The sequence below is a fragment of the Ranitomeya variabilis genome, chromosome 6 (assembly GCF_051348905.1).
Source record: "Ranitomeya variabilis isolate aRanVar5 chromosome 6, aRanVar5.hap1, whole genome shotgun sequence".
Taxonomy (NCBI): Eukaryota; Metazoa; Chordata; class Amphibia; order Anura; family Dendrobatidae; genus Ranitomeya; species Ranitomeya variabilis.
Genome location: NC_135237.1, coordinates 279,317,753 through 279,339,057, shown reverse-complemented (window position 1 = coordinate 279,339,057; position 21,305 = coordinate 279,317,753). Strand labels below are relative to the sequence as shown.

General features: G+C 42.7%; 1 protein-coding gene across 1 annotated transcript in view; it reads left to right on the top strand.

Annotated features, from left to right (window-relative positions):
• Positions 1-2,098: 2,098 nt before the first annotated feature.
• Positions 2,099-21,305, top strand: part of GABBR2 (gamma-aminobutyric acid type B receptor subunit 2) — a 1,202,616-nt gene continuing 1,183,409 nt past the window's right edge. Inside the window, exon 1 of the mRNA XM_077269688.1 lies at positions 2,099-2,812. Within this exon, the coding sequence (XP_077125803.1) occupies positions 2,414-2,812 (399 nt within the window). The 5' untranslated portion in view covers positions 2,099-2,413. The remainder of the gene's footprint in view (positions 2,813-21,305) is intronic.

Here is a 21,305-nt window from a genome sequence, read left to right as displayed (position 1 = left end):
CGGCATCCTCCTGACACCCCGGCATCCTCCTGACACCCTGGCATCCTCCTGACACCTGGGTATTCCTCCTGACACCCCGGCATCCTCCTGACACCCCGGCATCCTCCTGACACTCAGGCATCCTCCTGACACCCCGGCATTCTCCTGACACCCCGGCATCCTCCTGACACCCGGGCATTCCTCCTGACACCCCGGCATCCTCCTGACACCCCGGCATCCTCCTGACACGCTGGCATCCTCCTGACACCCGGGCATTCCTCCTGACACCCCGGCATCCTCCTGACACCCCGGCATCCTCCTGACACTCAGGCATCCTCCTGACACCCCGGCATCCTCCTGACACCCTGGCATCCTCCTGACACCCGGGCATTCCTCCTGACACCCCGGCATCCTCCTGACACCCCGGCATCCTCCTGACACCCGGGCATTCCTCCTGACACCCCGGCATCCTCCTGACACCCCGGCATCCTCCTGACACTCAGGCATCCTCCTGACACCCTGGCATCCTCCTGACACCCGGGCATTCCTCCTGACACCCCGGCATCCTCCTGACACCCCGGCATCCTCCTGACACCCCGGCATCCTCCGGACACTCAGGCATCCTCCTGACACCCTGGCATGCTCCTGACACCCGGGCATTCCTCCTGACACCCTGGCATTCCTCCTGACACCCCGGCATCCTCCTGACACTCAGGCATCCTCCTGACACCCTGGCATCCTCCTGACACCCGGGCATTCCTCCTGACACCCGAGCATTCCTCCTGACACCCGGGCATCCTCCTGACACTCGGGCATCCTCCAGACACTCGGGCATCCTCCTGACACCCGGGCATTCCTCCTGACACCCCGGCATCCTCCTGACACTCGGGCATCCTCCTGACACCCCGGCATCCTCCTGACACCCTGGCATCCTCCTGACACCCCGGCATCCTCCTGACTCCCTGGCATCCTCCTGACACCCGGGCATTCCTCCTGACACCCCAGCATCCTCCTGACACCCTGGCATCCTCCTGACACCCGGGTATTCCTCCTGACACCCCGGCATCCTCCTGACATCCCGGCATCCTCCTGACACTCAGGCATCCTCCTGACACCCTGGCATCCTCCTGACACCCGGGCATCCTCCTGACACCCCGGCATCCTCCTGACACTCGGGCATCCTCCAGACACTCGGGCATTCCTCCTGACACCCGGGCATTCCTCCTGACACCCGGGCTTCCTCCTGACACCCGGGCATTCCTCCTGACACCCGGGCATTCCTCCTGACACCCGGGCATTCCTCCTGACACCTCGGCATCCTCCTGACACTCGGGCATCCTCCTGACACCCCGGCATCCTCCTGGCACCCCGGCATCCTCCTGACACCCCGGCATCCTCCTGACTCCCCGGCATCCTCCTGACACCCGGGCATTCCTCCTGACACCCCGGCATCCTCCTGACACTCGGGCATCCTCCTGACACCCGGGCATTCCTCCTGACACCCGGGCATCCTCCTGACACCCGGGCATTCCTCCTGACACCCGGGCATTCCTCCTGACACCCGGGCATCCTCCTGACACCCGGGCATTCCTCCTGACACCCCGGCATCCTCCTGACACCCCGGCATCCTCCTGACACCCGGGCATTCCTCCTGACACCCGGGCATTCCTCCTGACACCCCGGCATCCTCCTGACACCCGGGCATTCCTCCTGACACCCGGGCATCCTCCTGACACTCGGGCATCCTCCTGACACCCGGTCATTCCTCCTGACACCCGGGCATTCCTCCTGACACCCCGGCATCCTCCTGACACCCGGGCATCCTCCTGACACCCTGGCATCCTCCTGACACCCGGGCATTCCTCTTGACACCCTGGCATCCTCCTGACACCCGGGCATTCCTCTTGACACCCCGGCATCCTCCTGACACCCGGGCATCCTCCTGACACCCGGGCATCCTCCTGACACCCGGGCATTCCTCTTGACACCCTGGCATCCTCCTGACACTCGGGCATCCTCCTGACACCCCGGCATCCTCCTGACACCCCGGCATCCTCCTGACACCCCGGCATCCTCCTGGCACTCAGGCATCCTCCTTCCTCCTCCCCGATCCAGTGTCGCAGTGTCTGCTCCGTGTGTGGCTCCTGCACTGGCGGTGGCGGTGCTACAGTCGGGAGCCGTGGAGAAGGAGGCGCCATTGCCAGTAGGATTGTCAGGGGTGTGTGGAGGGAGGGGGACACCCTGATCCTCGCAGGGAAGCAATCGGAAGAGAGGGAAGGGATCGCTGCCATGTCGTGCTTCCCCGGTCCAGGCACCTGTCATGTCCTGAGCGCTCTCCCGTAGGGGGGTCTGCGCTGTGAGCCCCTCTCTGGCGGGGAGCCCTCCTGAGTGAGAGGGCGGACCTGCTCCGTCTCCCCCGCAGTCACACACCGGAATGGCTCAGTCCCCGAGGAGGCAGAGGCGATCAGCTGGCGCTGTCCGTGGTGCTGGAGCTGCAGGAGCCGCCGCTGGTGCCGCCGCTGACCCCGTCACTGCTGCAGGCTGCACGAAACCTGCGCTTCAGATGCCAGTGCTGCCTCCGCAATGCCTGCTGCTGGTGCTGGGACTGGGACTGGGACCTGGGCTGGTCCGTGGATCCAGCGGGACCACCATAGAGCAGCCGGCCAACGGCACCTCGTTGTCTATCATGGGCTTGATGCCCCTGAGCGAGACGGTGGCAAAGGGAAATATCGGCCGAGGCATCCTGCCAGCTGTGCTCCTGGCCATCGATCAGATCCGCAATGAATCCCTGCTGCATCCCTACGTCCTGGACCTGAAGCTTTACGACACCGCGGTAAGGATCACCCACTGGTGGTGCTGGGCTACTGGCGGGCACCGTGCCCGGGCTAGTACAGTGAGGGTCTGGGGAAGGGATGGCTGCAGTGGGGGAGCTGTCATTGTGCAGTGCGTGACTTCAGCAGAACATAGCAACCAGGCTCCATTCCTGAGTGGGAGTCGGAGTAATGATGGAGAGGATGCAGAAAGGCAGACACTGCTGTGCTGCCAGCCCCATCATGGTGCCTAGGTGCATGCTCACCTTCCCTGCCTGCTGCCACCCCATCATGGTGCCTAGGTGCATGCTCACCTTCCCTGCCTGCTGCCAGCCTCATCATGGTGCCTAGGTGCATGATCACCTTCCCTGCCTGCTGCCACCCCATCATGGTGCCTAGGTGCATGCTCACCTTCCCTGCCTGCTGCCACCCCATCATGGTGCCTAGGTGCATGCTCACCTTCCCTGCCTGCTGCCAGCCTCATCATGGTGCCTAGGTGCATGCACACCTTCCCTGCCTACTGCCAGCCTCATCATGGTGCCTAAGTGCATGCTCACCTTCCCTGCCTGCTGCCACCCCATCATGGTGCCTAGGTGCATGCTCACCTTCCCTGTCTGCTGCCAGCCCCATCATGGTGCCTAGGTGCATGCTCACCTTGCCTGCCTGCTGCCAGCCCCATCATGGTGCCTAGGTGTATGCTCACCTTCCCTGCCTGCTGCCAGCTCCATCATGGTGCCTAGGTGAATGCTCACCTTCCCTGCCTCCTGCCACCCCATCACGGTGCCTAGGTACATGCTCACCTTCCCTGCCTCCTGCCAGCCCCATCATGGTGCCTAGGTACATGCTCACCTTCCTTGCCTGCTGCCAGCCCCATCATGGAGCACAGGTGCATGCTCACCTTCCCTGCCTGCTGCCACCCTATCATGGTGCCTAGGTGCATGCTCACCTTCCCTGCCTGCTGCCAGTCCCAACATGGTGCCTAGGTGCATGCTCACCTTCCCTGCCTCCTGCCAGCCCCATCATGGTGCCTAGGTGCATGCTCACCTTCCCCGCCTGCTGCCAGCCCCATCATGGTGCCTAGGTGCATGATCATATTCCCTGCCTGCTGCCACCCCATCATGGTGCCTAGATACATGCTCACCTTCCCTGCCTCCTGCCACCCCATCATGATGCTTAGGTGCATGATCACCTTCTCTGCCTGCTGCCACCCCATCATGGTGCCTAGGTGCATGCTCACCTTCTCTGCCTCCTGCCACCCCATCATGGTACCTAGGTGCATGATCACCTTCCCTACCTGCTGCCACCCCATCATGGTGCCTAGGAGCATGTTCATTTTCCCTGCCTGCTGCCAGCCCCATCATGGAGCCTAGGTGCATGCTCACCTTCCCTGCCTGCTGCCACCCCATCATGGAGCCTAGGTGCATATTTACCTTCCCTGCCTGCTGCCACCCCATCATGGTGCCTAGGTGCATGCTCACCTTTCTTTCCTGCTGCCACCCTATCATGGTGCCTAGGTGCATGCTCACCTTTCCTGCCTGCTGCCAGCCCCATCATGGTGCCTAAGTCCATCATCACCTTTCTTTCCTGCTGCCACCCTATCATGGTGCCTAGGTGCATGCTCAACTTTCCTGCCTGCTGCCAGCCCCACCATGGTGCCTAGGTGCATGCTCACCTTCCCTGCCTGCTGCCACCCTATCATGGTGCCTAGGTACATGTTCACCTTCCCTGCTTGCTGCCACCCCATCATGGTGCCTAGGTGCATGCTCACCTTCCCTGCCTCCTGCCAGCCCCATCATGGTGCCTAGGTGCATGCTCACCTTTCTTTCCTGCTGCCAGCCCCATCATGGTGCCTAGATGCATGCTCACCTTCCCTGCCTCCTGCCAGCCCCATCATGGTGCCTAGATGCATGCTCACCTTCCCTTCCTGCTGCCGGATGCTAAGACCCTTGTACCTCTGACTCCTGTCCAGGGCACATCTCCAAAGTATCAACCATCATTTGATAATTGTTTCATGTGTTCTCTCCATTCCTTGGTATACATTAACTTCAGCTGAATGAGCAACAGATGCATTACAGTGTCATTACACGGGAGCTCAGCATGTATTCTTCTATATGGGCATCCTCTTACCATGGCATGATAATGATATGGATTGACCATTGCAGCCCATGCAGCACATAAGGGAAAGATTCCTTCTAGGTGAATACTAATCAGCATGGCTCCAGCTGAGCCGTACTAAGACATCTTGGTGATTTTATCTCAATATATGACTCTTGTCTGAAACATTGCATGAAATAGGCATCTCCTCCAAGGTTCTGTGGATGTGATACCTGTCTCACTGGTATAAGAAAAATATTGTCATGTAGCGTAGGACAATAATATATGTTTGTGATGTCATTTGTAGAAGATCAGAAACATTGATAGATAATAGATAATACATAGATAGATAATAGATAGATAGATAGATAGATAGATAGATAGATAGATAGATAGATAGATAGATAGATAGATAGATAATACAGTAGATGATGTGATGGAGATGGCCGTACAGGGGGCTTGGGCTCTGAAATGACCATTGTCTTGTGCGTCTCCTTTTACCTGTTGTTCTGTAGTAACACAATTCAATGAGTTTCTTCTTCTTTGAAGGATGGTATTGGCTTCTTCTACCTTTAATAGATTCTTGTCATGATTCTATTGAATGTTTTCAGATGACCCTGTTGATTAAGCAAGTGCCTGAAGATGGCAGTCATTTCTTGTCAAGGAGCCTGATACCCTTTCCAAGGCAAACTCTTATTTTGTTTCTGCTGGAATACACCTACACCACAGTGACTCCAATGATTATTTTTTGTTTATTTTGTGCTTTTTTTTTTTAGAATCAGTAGAATGTTCACATTCACATAATTTAATGAATGGTGAATATAGGGGATATGTCCTGCTCAGGTGTTTTATATTCCTTAGTCTTCAATATTTATTGCCAGTTCTTAGGAAATGCTAATCTTAAAGAAGCAGTAGATAAAAGTGTTGATAAATATTCTTTTATTTATATAGAATATTAAAGTAACTCACCAATTGCATGATTCAGAGCTAATTTGTCTCTCAGATAATTAATTGAGAAGAACACCTTAAGGTTCACTCATATCCAAAAATTAATCATTTCACCAGCAATTAATGTGTATATAATGCCTCAACAAAATGTAATGGAAATCTATATTCTGACCTGCTGTGTACTTACCTGGCGGCTTTTTAGTGCCAAGTGAGTAAAGACTCATGTGATGTTTTGTGCATAACAAAGCCATGTGCCTAGAACAATCAGAATGCTTCACCTTATTTTAAGTCTCATTAATTTAAGCCAAGATTTTGACACTGAAAATTAGGTTCAGAGCTCCTTCTTATGTGAAAGAGAATTGGGGGTCTGTTGAAATTATTTCTTTATGAAAGAATGATCACTTTAGTAATAAGTCTTTATATATATATATATATATATATATATATATACACACAATAGATATAAATATATTTACAAAGTCAAAACCTCTCCAAAAACCACCTCTTTGAGAAGACCACTGTAGTCCTTATCCAGGCAAGACTTCCTGTGCCTCATTATTATATGCACAGGAGCCATCTTTAAGAAATAATACATCTCTAGAAGATGATTTCTTAATGCAAAGAGACGAGATAAGTAGATCGATTAGACAGATAGATATTTAACAGATAGATAGAAAGATAGATATTGGGTAGATAGATAGATATTAGATAGATAGATAGATAGATATGGGATAGATAGATAGATAGATAGATAGATAGATAGATAGATAGATAGATAGATAGATAGATATGGGATAGATAGATATATATGGAATAGATAGATATGGGATAGATAGATAGATAGATAGATAGATAGATAGATAGATAGATAGATAGATAGATAGATAGATATGGGATAGATAGATATATATGGAATAGATAGATAATAGATAGCTAGATAGATAGATAGATAAATAGATAGATAGATAGATAGATAGATAGATAGATAATAGAGATATTGATAGATAGATAGATAGATAGATAGATAGATAGATAGATAGATAGATAGATAGATATGGGATAGATAAACAGATAGATATGGGATAGATAGATAGATAGATAACAGATATAGATAGACAGATAGATAGATAGATAGATAGATAGATAGATAGATAGATAGATAGATAGATATGGGATAGATAAATAGATAGATAGATAGATAGATATGGGATAGATAGATAGATAGATAGATAGATAGATAGATAGATAGATAGATAGATAGATAGATCTATAGATAGATGATATAATAGATGGATTGACAGATATTGGATATATAGATAATTGATAGATATATACCTAGATAAATAATTGAGAGATAGATAGATAATAGATAGATAGATAATATGGGATAGAGAGATAGATATGGGATAGATAGATAGATAGATAGATAGATAGATAGATAGATAGATAGATAGATATGGGATAGAGACATAGATAGATAGATAGATAGATAGATAGATAGATAGATAGATAGATAAATAGATAGATAATAGATATAGATAGATAGATAGATAGATAGATAGATAGATAGATAGATAGATAGATAGATAGATCTATAGATAGATGACCACAGTAGTCCTTATCCAGGCAAGACTTCCTGTGCATCAATATTATATGCACAGGGGCCATCTTTAAGAAATAATACATCTCTAGAAGATGATTTCTTAATGCAAAGGGGAGAATAGATAGATAGATAGATAGATAGATAGATAGATAGATAGATAGATAATAGATAAATATGGGATAGATAGATAGATTTGGGATAGATATATATGGGATAGAAAGATAATAGATAGACAGAAAGATAATAGATAGACATATAGATAGATAGATAGATAGATAGATAGATAGATAGATAGATAGATAGATATGGGATAGATAAATAGATAGATATGGGATAGATAGATAGATCTATAGATAGATGATATAATAGATGGATTGATAGATATTGGATATATAGATAATTAATAGATATATACCTAGATAAATAGATAATTGAGAGATAGATGGATAATAGATAGATAATAGATAGATAGATAGATAGATAGATAGATAGATAGATAGACAGATAATATGGGATAGAGAGATAGATATGGGATAGATAGATAGATAGATAGATAGATAGATAGATAGATAGATAGATCTATAGATAGATGACCACAGTAGTCCTTATCCAGGCAAGACTTCCTGTGCATCAATATTATATGCACAGGGGCCATCTTTAAGAAATAATACATCTCTAGAAGATGATTTCTTAATGCAAAGGGGAGAATAGATAAGTAGATAGATTAGACAGATAGATAGATATTCAGCAGATAGATAGAAAGATAGATATTGGGTAAATAGATAGATATTAGATAGATAGATAGATAGATAGATAGATAGATAGATAGATAGATAGATAATAGATAAATATGGGATAGATAGATAGATTTGGGATAGATATATATGGGATAGAAAGATAATAGATAGACAGAAAGATAATAGATAGACATATAGATAGATAGATAGATAGATAGATAGATAGATAGATAGATAGATATGGGATAGATAAATAGATAGATATGGGATAGATAGATAGATCTATAGATAGATGATATAATAGATGGATTGATAGATATTGGATATATAGATAATTAATAGATATATACCTAGATAAATAGATAATTGAGAGATAGATGGATAATAGATAGATAATAGATAGATAGATAGATAGATAGATAGATAGATACATAGATAGATAGATATGGGATAGATAGATAGATAGATAGCTAGATAGATAGATATGAGATAGAGACATATATAGATAGATAGATAGATAATAGAGATATAGATAGATAGATAGATAGATAGATAGATAGATAGATAGATAGATCTATAGATAGATGACCACAGTAGTCCTTATCCAGGCAAGACTTCCTGTGCCTCAATATTATATGCACAGGGGCCATCTTTAAGAAATAATACATCTCTAGAAGATGATTTCTTAATGCAAAGGGGAGAATAGATAAGTAGATCGATTAGACAGATAGATAGATATTCATCAGATAGATAGAAAGATAGATATTGTGAAGATAGATAAATATTAGATAGATAGATAGATAGATAGATAGATAGATAGATAATAGATAGATATGGGATAGATAGATAGATAGATAGATAGATAGATAGATAGATAGATAGATAGACATGGGATAGATAGATAATAGATAGCTAGATAGATAGATAATAGATAGACATATAGATAGACAGATAGATAGATAGATAGATAGATAGATAGATAGATAATAGATAGATATGGGATAGATAGATAGATAGATAGATAGATAGATAGATAGATAGATAGATAGATAGATATGGGATAGATAGATAGATAGATAGATAGATAGATAGATAGATAGATGATAGATGATAGACATTGGATAGATAGATAATTGATAGACATATAGATAGATAAATAGATATATAGATAGATAGGTAGATAATAGATAGATAGATAGATAGATAGATAGATAGATAGATAGATAGATAGATAGATACATAGATACATACATAGAGCAAGAATTGGAACAGCACACATATAGCTATACTTCGGGTGCAGGGCTTCCCAGGCATGGAATCCCCTCCGTGCAATGGGATGTAGATTTGGATAAAAGAGGCAGCACTCCAGTATTTTCAAAGATACAAAAGGGACTTTTCTAGCCCTTGTGGCGTGGCAACATTTCGGCTACAATAAACCTTAGTAATGTTGCGGGTGCACATACAAATATTTAAAGAGGTGTTACAATTAGACATTATTAACATATCAAGTGAAAAAATCTATAGTAATACATTGTACAGACACTTCATTTCAGTGATATCCTTTAAACATGATCTTTAAAGTGACAGTGCAGTATATAAAAATTATTACACAAGAAATGCATCATATAGCTGTGGCATTCATACTTAATTGTTATAATTACATCATGTGTTGTATCTTTACATAAGGGGCTCACCCAGCTGCAAACTGCTGTAGGATAATTTCTAAAAATCACTTTCCTCGCTGTTCTCGGCGTCCTGACATGCTTACTGTGCATGTCTGTATGCATCATCATCATCTATTAGCCAATCAGAGGGCTTTGAGGTCAGAGTGCCCTCCCGTGTGCGCAGTGCACTCACAGTATCGTGGCCGCCATCTTGGAAATGGTATATATTTGCCCTTTGCTTATAATCACTTTGCTTATAATCGCTTACAATCACAATTCTTCGGGCTAAAACAGAGTGCGGAGCTTGCGGTACTGCTCGGGTGTACTTATTGAGTGCCTCATATAGAAGGTAGAGCATTTAATTAAACATGGGAACGTCCATATGTGGATTACCGCAGTGACCTAAGCAGATCCCTTGTTAAGGAGATCTCTCAGGGACCAGTGGTGTCCCGGACAAGGATGCCAACCCTCACAAGTCGGAACCCCCGGCCAGGAACAACCCAGGTAATATGGGAGGCGTCTTCCCCCTTGAGGAAGCGAGAATCAGTCTTGTGAAACGCGCGTCGGGGAGAGTAGTCGTTCCCTGGACTGAATTGAGATCACAATGGGTAATTAACCTTTTACCATAATATTACCTTGTGCAGCATCTTAATGCATTTTATGTGTGGTATTTACTTTTGACTGGAACTATTCTAATCTATATAAGGGTAGAATTTCCTTCTCTTTCTGCACATGCGTAGTATGAGATTATTCATTGTTTCATGTCTATATATATGTCCATTTGGCATTAACCTTGAATGCTGCTTTACAATCAGCCCAGGGTAGCAATCACTTTGCGTCTTCACCAGCCAGGATCACACTATTTTCCATACGAATGTAAAATCATCTTATTTATATTTGATACAGGAATTGCTTTGTCTTTTGCTGTTTTATATTTAATAAATGGTATTTTTATGTATACAAAAACTCAAGTTCTTCTAATTTCAAAAAAACTTACACAGATTAGCTGAGTCCACTTCATCTGTGATTTTTGTGAAGATGTTGATCTGTGAAGAAAAAGAATAAAATATTTAAAAATGTCTTGAGGATCTTATATTCCCTATTATACCGCTGACAGGTGGGGAGAGAAGAGGAAGACATAGAGGAGATCCGATCCATCTTACATGATAGAATTTATTTCTACATGCAGACCCATTGGCTTAAGGGTGTTGAGTCTGTAAAGCCACTCAAGTTCCTTTCCTTTTAGAAGGTGGACTCTATCACCTCCTCACCTTTGCATGGGGACAGTGTCTATAATTCTAAATTTAAGATGTCTTTCAGTGTGTCCCATCTCTACAAAGTTTAGATTGCTACCTCCTTTTTTATTTTTTATTATTTATACAAATAGATAGATTGATAGATAGATAGATAGATAGATAGATATTATCCAGAAAAAACGAAGGCAGCACGCCAATAGAAAAAATATGTGTGGTTTATTGGCCCATGTGCGACATTTCAGCTTGAGAAAGGTCCACATCATGGACTGAAACGTCGCACATTGGCCAATAAACTGCACATATTTTTTCTATTGGCGTGCTGCCTTCGTTTTTTCTGGATAATAGCAATAGTTTGGTACATACCTGGGAGAATTGTTTGCACCCTTTGTTTTCTTTTGGTACTGCTTTTTGTTGTCTTTTTCTAGATAGATAGATAGATAGATAGATAGATAGATAGATAGATAGATAGATAAATCTACAGATAGGAATCAAAAAAACAGGAGCAGCACGCCGTTGTTAGTGAAAAAAGAGCTGTTTTATTTAGCCCATGATGGCGCCGTTTCGGTCCAAAGAAAGTGAACCCTTTTCAAGCTTGAAAAGGGTTCACTTTCTTTGGACCGAAACGCCGCCATCATGGGCTAAATAAAACAGCTCTTTTTTCACTAACAACGGTGTGCTGCTCCTGTTTTTTGGATTCCTGCATTCAAGGTTTGGTGTATACCTTTGGGAGCTTTTTTGCATCCGGACTGTTTATTTATTTACTTCTTGTGCTGCTCTGCTATTTTTGTATTTAGATCGATAGATAGATAGATAGATAGATAGATAGATAGATAGATAGATAGATAGATAGATATGGGATAGATAGATACAGTGCCTTGCGAAAGTATTGCCCCCTGGAACTTTTCAGCCTTTTCCCACATATCATGCTTCAAATATAAAGATACCAAATGTAAATTTTTGGTGAAGAATCAACAACAAGTGGAACACAATTGTGAGGTTGAACAAAATTTATTGGTTACCTTAAATTTTTGTGGAAAATCAAAAACTGAAAAGTGGGGCGCGCAATATTATTCCGCCCCTTTACCTTAATACTTTGTTGCGCCACCTTTTGCTGCGATTACAGCTGCAAGTCGCTTGGGGATGTCTCTATCAGTTTTGTACATCGAGAGACTGAAATTCTTGCCCATTCTTCCTTGGCAAACAGCTCGAACTCAGTGAGGTTTGATGGAGATAGTTTGTGAACAGCAGTTTTCAGCTCTTTCCACAGATTCTCGTTTGGATTGAGGTCTGGACTTTGACTTGGCCATTCTAACACCTGGATACATTTATTTGAACCATTCCATTGTAGATTTTGCTTTATGTTTGAGATCATTGTCTTGTTGGAAGACAAATCTCCGTCCCAGTCTCAGGTCTTTTGCAGACTCCAACAGGTTTTCTTCCAGAATGGTCCTGTATTTGGCTCCATCCATCTTCCCATCAATTTTAACCATCTTCCCTGTCCCTGCTGAAGAAAAGCAGGCCCAAACAATGATGCTGCCACCACCATGTTTGACAGTGGGGATGATGTGTTCAGGGTGATGAACTGTGTTGCCTTTACGCCAAACATATCGTTTGGCATTGTTGCCAAAAAGTTCGATTTTGGTTTCATCTGACCAGAGCACCTTCTTCCACATGTTTGGTGTGTCTCCCAAGTGGCTTGTTGCAAACTTTAAACAACACTTTTATTGGATATCTTTGAGAAATGGCTTCTTGTCACTCTTCCATAAAGGCCAGATTTGTGCAGAGCAGTGTACGACTGATTGTTGTCCTATGGACAGACTGTCCCACCTCAGCTGTAGATCTCTGCAGTTCATCCAGAGTGATCATGGGCCTCTTGGCTGCATCTCTGATCAGTCTTCTCCTTGTTTGAGATGAAAGTTTAGAGGGACGGCCGGGTCTTGGTAGATTTGCAGTGATATGATACTCCTTCCATTTCAACATGATCGCTTGCACAGTGCTCCTTGGGATGTTTAAAGTTTTGGAAATCATTTTGTATTCAAATCCGGCTTTAAACGTCTCCACAACAGTATCACGGACCTGCCTGCTGTGTTCCTTGGTCTTCATGATGCTCTCTGATCTTCAAACAGAACCCTGAGACTATCACAGAACAGGTGCATTTATACGGAGACTTGATTACACACAGGTGGATTATATTTATCGTCATTAGGCATTTAGGACAACATTGGATCATTCAGAGATCCACAATGAACTTCTGGAGTGAGTTTGCTGCACTGAAAGTACAGGGGCCGAATAATATTGCATGCCCACTTTTCAGTTTTTGAATTTCCCAAAAAATTTAAAGTAACCAATAAATTTCATTCAACTTCACAATTGTGTTCCGCTTTTTGTTGATTCTTCATCAAAAATTTATATTTGGTATCTTTATGTTTGAAGCATGATATGAGGGAAAAGGTTGAAAAGTTCCAGGGGGCCGAATACTTTCCCAAGGCACTGTAGATAGATAGATATGGGATAGAAAGATAGATAGATAGATAGATAGATAGATAGATAGATAGATATGGGATAGACAGATAAATAGATGGATACATAGATAGATACATCTATAGATAGATAGATAAGCTATGGGATAGATATGAGATAGATAATAGATAGATAAATATATAGATAGATAATAGATAGACATGGGATAGATAGATAGATAGATAGATAGATAGATAATAGATAGATGAGAGATAGATAGATAATAGATAGATGAGATATAATAGATAGATGAGAGATAGATGATAGATAAATAGACAGATAATATTTTTGTCACCTACATTGTGCTACCTAGATTGTTGCTGCTTTTTATCTGGCACAAGGGTCTTTAGACACCCTTAGGCATTAGGGTCCGTGAATGCCTGCTACTTTCATACCTGCTACAGATCAATGGAAATATTTTATTTTCTCCTCCATGCTGTAGGTAATATAGTGAAACACATGTATTACATTTCCAGTCTTTTGATTTCTTATGGAAGAATTGACAAAGACCTTTTAAGTCTTGAGATCTTTTTAATTTCCAGAAAGCAAACAATAGTGTAACAACTTATTTCAGGAACCGATCTCATTATACCCTCAATGACAACTCCTTAATATAATCAATATGTTAGGAAAATTAGTTTGCAGCTGATTTGGATTTTTCGTCCTGATCATAAAAAATGAAGACTATCTAAAGAACCTCTACAAGCCCAGCAGTACCCGACCAAGCATAGATGTTCTGTTTTTTTAGTTACTATTAGTGATGGTTAAGTGCAAATGATCTTCTGAACTTCCGTACTTGTTTTGCTTTCTGGGTATATGCCATACATTTCTTCATGTTGTTTTATGGTAATGAATGATCTTATCATGCATCCTTCATTTCTTCATTATTGTAGCACTGCCCATTACAGCTGTACTATAACTCCAGGTACTATATACAGACTTCCTAGTGTTGTATGGCAACATCCTTAGAGCAGATGGTGACAGTGCTGTTTATGGGATCGGAAGAACATTTACTTCATTGTCTCGCGTTTTTGAAGTATAATTGTTTCCACACACAAAAAATCTTGCATTTAACAAAGAAACATAGATCTCCACTATAAGTGTCTTTGTTCATATGTATTTATCATTTTGTACAGCTAAAGCAATTGTAATTGAATGAAGAAATGTAGTTTTTCATATGACCTTTGTTGTATTATATTCTGTTGGTTGATCAATAACCTTCCATTAGTATTTAAGTTTTGTTCAATATTTGGCTAATAATAAATGCTGGGATACTGTAACATTATTAATTATTAACACATGCCTAAATTTGAGTATATAAAGGGAATGTTATAGCACAATGATGGCTGTAGCCTGAAATGTATATATTTCCTGCCTGTAAATAATCCTGCGTTCTGGTAAAGCTATACAAATAACTGCATATTGAAGGTAGTACAGCTTTAAGATTAGCACAACCTCAATCGCTCCATCACTGGGGGGTCCTATATGTCCAGTATGTTGGTGTCACTTATATTGAGAATTGTACGTTTCTTTTGATAAAGAGCCATCAACAAGATACAAGATTCACTGCCATGGAAAGTTCTAGTATTTAGTGGAAGTACTAGATAAGTTGTCTTGAGTTGCTGGTAGGGCAAATTAAAGGGATATTCCCATCTCCAATATCCTATTCCAATAGGTAGTGGGTGTAATAATAATATTAGCAAATACCTCCATTTAGAAGTGTAGCATAGTTCTTCTGATTTGCTATGTTGCTTCCCCCATGTGCAGGGCATTACAGTAGCTTAGGTCATGGCCACTAACAGCTAACTAACTGTCACTATATGAGTGGTCGTAATCATGGATACCTAAGCCCTGCACATGAGGTAAGCAACATAGCAAATCAGAAGAACTGTACTACATTTCTTATTAGAGGTATTTTCAAATATTATAATACCTACTACATATTGGGATGGGAATACTAAATTGAACATCCTTCCATCTCATTCGCTAGTGCTTTTACTTTTCTAGCGCTGTTTCTACTACAGTCCAGCACTGGTAAAAGCTTATGGAGAAGTATAAGCTGGGGGTATAACACCAATGTCTTTCACACTTCTGACTGCAGGTGCTGTGCAGTTCTTCTCATTGGCAGGCTGACTCAGCACACAGATTTCCGTCACGCTAACCTATAACGTTCCCACGCATTGTTGCCTTATACTGTGTAAAAAGTAATGTTGAATAACACTGGGTGCTGTGCTGCTGTTCCTATCGTTTGCTAATACTTTGGAGCAATGTTACTGGCACGGAAAGTGTGAGCACTAAATACATAGAATACAGCATCCAGACCTCAATACTACATCAGTCACATCCCGTATCTGCCCGTCGCCTATTACCAGGCTTTTTATCATGACGGATTGTACTGCAGATTGACTTACTAGACATTTGACACCATTTCAATTCCTTTATCCTACATTATAGCATTTCAACATATCAGATTTTGCACACTAAACCCTATTAATTTCACACTGAGTACATTCTGCAGTGCGCTCAGCATAAACCACCAGGACTATGAAAGGGCAGCGCAAATGTGTTGTGTCTGTATGTATCCTGGGTCTGTACATTGAGAAGAATGCTGCTTCCTTTCAGAAAAAGGTAGTATGTGTAATTATACCGCACCCTCTGCACTAACTATTATGGCCCTTACCTGCAGTATCACACGCATCCAAGAAACGGCTGTGACACTTTTTTTTTAACCCCTTAAGCCCCGAGGGTGGTTTGCACGTTAATGACCAGGCCAATTTTTACAATTCTGACCACTGTCCCTTTATGAGGTTATAACTCTGGAACGCTTCAACGGATCTTGGCGATTCTGACATTGTTTTCTCGTGACATATTGTACTTCATGTTAGTGGTAAAATTTCTTCGATATAACTTGCGTTTATTTGTGAAAAAAACGAATATTTGGCGAAAATTTTGAAAATTTCGCAATTTTCCAACTTTGAATTTTTATGCCCTTAAATCACAGACATATGTCACACAAAATACTTAATAAATAACATTTCCCACATGTCTACTTTACATCAGCACAATTTTGGAACCAAAATTTTTTTTTGTGACGGAGTTATAAGGGTTAAAAGTTGACCAGCAATTTCTCATTTTTACAACACCATTTTTTTTTAGGGACCACATCTCATTTGAAGTCATTTTGACGGGTCTATATGATAGAAAATACCCAAGTGTGACACCATTCTAAAAACTGCACCCCTCAAGGTACTCAAAACCACATTCAAGAAGTTTATTAACTCTTCAGGTGTTTCACGGGAATTTTTGGAATGTTTAAATAAAAATGAACATTTAACTTTTTTTCACACAAAATTTATTTCAGCTCCAATTTGTTTTATTTTACCAAGGGTAACAGGAGAAAATAGACACCAAAAGTTGTTGTACAATTTGTCCTGAGTACGCTGATACCCCATATGTGGGGGTAAACCACAGTTTGGGCGCATGGCAGAGCTTGGAAGCAAAGGAGCGCCATTTGACTTTTCAATGCAAAATTGACTGGAATTGAGATGGGACGCCATGTTGCATTTGGAGAGCCCCTGATGTGCCTAAACATTGAAACCCCTAACAAGTGACACCATTTTGGAAAGTAGACCCCCTAAGGAACTTATCTAGATGTGTGGTGAGCACTTTGACCCAACAAGTGCTTTACAGAAGTTTATAATGCAGAGCCGTAAAAATAAAAAATCATATTTTTTCACAAAAATGATCTTTTCACCCCCAATTTTTTATTTTCCCAAGGGTGAGAGAAGAAATTGGACCCCAAAAATTGTTGTGCAATTTGTCCTGAGTACGCTGATACCCCATATGTGGGTGTAAACCATTGTTTGGGCGCAGGGCAGAGCTCGGAAGGGAAGGAGCGCCATTTGACTTTTCAATGCAAAATTGACTGGAATTGAGATGGGACGCCATGTTGCATTTAGAGAGCCCTTGATGTGCCTAAACATTGAAACCCCTAACAAGTGACACCATTTTGGAAAGTAGACCCCTAAGGAACTTATCTAGATGTGTGGTGAGCACTTTGACCCAACAAGTGCTTTACAGAAGTTTATAATGCAGAGCCGTAAAAATAAAAAATCATATTTTTTCACAAAAATGATCTTTTCACCCCCAATTTTTTATTTTCCCAAGGGTAAGAGAAGAAATTGGACCCCAAAAATTGTTGTGCAATTTGTCCTGAGTACGCTGATACCCCATATGTGGGTGTAAACCATTGTTTGGGCGCAGGGCAGAGCTCGGAAGGGAAGGAGCGCCATTTGACTTTTCAATGCAAAATTGACTGGAATTGAGATGAGACGCCATGTTGCGTTTGGAGAGCCCCTAATGTGCCTAAACATTGAAACCCCCCACGAGTGACACCATTTTGGAAAGTAGACCCCTTAAGGAACTTATCTAGATGTGTGTTGAGCACTTTGACCCAACAAGTGCTTCACAGAAGTTTATAATGCAGAGCCGTAAAAATAAATAATCATATTTTTTCACAAAAATGATCTTTTCACCCCCATTTTTTTATTTCCCCAAGGGTAAGAGAAGAAATTAGACCACAAAAGTTGTTGTGCAATTTGTCCTGAGTACGACGATACCCCATATGTGGGTGTAAACCATTGTTTGGGCGCATAGCAGAGCTCAGAAGGGAAGAAGCGCTATTTTACTTTTCAATGCAAAATTGACTGGAATTAAGATGGGATGCCATGTTGCGTTTGGAGAGCCCCTGATGTGCCTAAACATTAAACCCCCCCACAAGTGACACCATTTTGGAAAGTAGACCCCCTAAGGAACTTATTTAGATGTGTTTTGAGAGCTTTGAACTCCCAAGTGTTTCACTACAGTTTATAACGCAGAGCCGTGAAAATAAAAATTATTTTTTTTTTTCAAAAAAAATATTTTTTAGCCCCCAGTTTTGTATTTTCACAAGGGTATCAGGATAAATTGGACCCCAAAAGTTGTTGTCCAATTTGTCTGGAGTACGCTGATACCCCATTTGTGGGGGGGGACCACTGTTTGGGCGCATGACAGAGCTCGGAAGGGAAGGAGCGCCATTTGGAATGCAGACTTAAATGGATTGGTCTGCAGGCGTCACGTTGCATTTGCAGAGCCCCTGATGTACCCAAACAGTACAAACCCCCCACAAGTGACCCCATATTGGAAACTAGACCCCCCAAGGAACTTATCTACATGTGTTGTGAGAACTTTGAACCCCCAAGTGTTTCACTACAGTTTATAACGCAGAGCCGTGAAAATAATTTTTTTTTTTTTTTTCACAAAAATGAAATTTAGCCCAAGGATAACAAGAGAACTTGGACCCCAGAAGTTGTTGTTCAATTTGTCCCTAGTACGCTGATACCCCATATGTTGGGGTAAACCCCTTTTTGGACGCACGGGAGAGCTCGGAAGGGAAGGAGCACTGTTTTACTTTTTCAACGCAGAATTGGCTGGAATTGAGATTGGACGCCATGTCGCGTTTGGAGAGCCCCTGATGTGCCTGAACAGTGGAAACCCCCAATTCTACCTGAAACCCTACCCCTAACCTCACCCCTAACCGTTTACTGAACATTTTCTGACAGTCATAAGTGCCACGTATATAAGTGCCACGTATATAAGTGCCACGTATTTAAGAGCCACGTATTTAAGAGCCACGTATTTAAGTGCCACGTATTTAAGTGCCACAATATTTCAGTGCCACGTATTTCAGTGCCACGATATTTCAGTGCCACGTATTTCAGTGCCACGTATTTCAGTGCCACGTATTTCAGTGCCACGTATTTCAGGCACTGAAAAATACGTGGCACGTAAATACTTCAGTGCCACGATATTTCAGTGCCACGATATTTCAGTGCCACGTATTTCAGTGCCACGTATTTCAGTGCCACGTATTTCAGGCACTGAAAAATACGTGGCACGTAAATACGTGGCACGTAAATACGTGGCACTGAAATACGTGGCACTTAAATACGTGGCACTTAAATACGTGGCACTTAAATACGTGGCACTTATATACGTGGCCACTGAAATATCGTGGCACTTATATACGTATATACGTATATAAACGTATATTTCAGTGCCACGTATTTCAGTGCCACGTATTTCAGGTTAGGGGTAGGGTTAGGGGTAGGGTTAGGGTTTTTTGTTTTTTTCTTGTTTTCTTGTGTTTTTCTATAAAAACGCATGCGTTTTACCGCGTTTACATGCATTTTTTCACACATGCGGTTTTTTAAAAAAACGCATGCAGATAAAAACGCAAGTGTGAAACCAGACTAAAAGACGCTTTTTATAGCAAAAAAGTTTTTGCGTCTCCACATTTTGAGACCTATAATTTTTCCACATTTTGGTCCACAGAGTCATGTGAGGTCTTGTTTTTTGCGGGACGAGTTGACGTTTTTATTGGTAACATTTTCGGACACGTGACCATTTTTTATCACTTTTTATTCCGATTTTTGTGAGGCAGAATAACCAAAAACCAGCTATTCATGAATTTCTTTTGGGAGAGGGGTTTATACCGTTCTGCGCTTGGTAAAATTGATAAAGCAGTTTTATTCGTCGGGTCAGTACGATTACAGCGATACCTCATTTATATCATTTTATTATGTTTTGACGCTTTTATACGATAAAAACTATTTTATAGAAAAAATAATTATTTTGGCATCGCTTTATTCTGAGGACTATAACTTTTTTATTTTTTTGCTGATGATGCTGTATGGTGGCTCGTTTTTTGCGGGACAAGATGACGTTTTCAGCGGTAACATGGTTATTTATATCCGTCTTTTTGATCGCGTGTTATTCCACTTTTTGTTCGGCGGTATGGTAATAAAGCGTTGTTTTTTGCCTCGTTTTTTTTTTTTTTTTCTTACGGTGTTTACTGAAGGGGTTAACTAGTGGGCCAGTTTTATAGGTTGGGTCGTTACGGACGCGGCGATACTAAATATGTGTACTTTTATTGTTTTTGTTTGGTTTTTTTAGATAAAGAAATGTATTTATGGGAATAATATTTTTTTTTTTTATTATTATTTATTTAGGAATTTTTTTTTTTTTTTTTTACACATGTGGAAATTTTTTTTTTTACTTTTTTACTTTGTCCCAGGGGGGGACATCACAGATCGCAGATCTGATAGTGTGCACAGCACTCTATCAGATCGGCGATCATACTTTCATCGGAGCAGGCTGCAGCTTTCATCTGCAGCCTGCTCCGACCCGGAAGTGCTCCCTGCAGGACCCGGATACAGCCCCTCGGCCATTTTGGATCCGGGGCCTGCAGGGAGAAGACGTTCGGTACGAGGTGAGTACATCACCTTGTACCGATCGTCTCAGGGAAGCACGCAGGGAGCCCCCTCCCTGCGCGATGCTTCCCTGTACCGCCGGTACACCGCGATCATGTTTGATCGCGGTGTGCCGGGGGTTAATGTGCCGGGGGCGGTCCGTGACCGCTCCTGGCACATAGTGCCGGATGTCAGCTGCGATATGCAGCCGACACCCGGCCGCGATCGGCCGCGCTCCCCCCGTGAGCGCGGCCGATCGCGTATGACGTACTATCCCGTCACCGGGAATTAAGGCCCACCCCACCTCGACGGTATAGTACGTCATACGGGCTTAAGGGGTTAAAGAAGTAGCATGCTTTGTATTCCTGGACAACCCCTTTAGAGAGAATCTGCCACCAGGTTTTT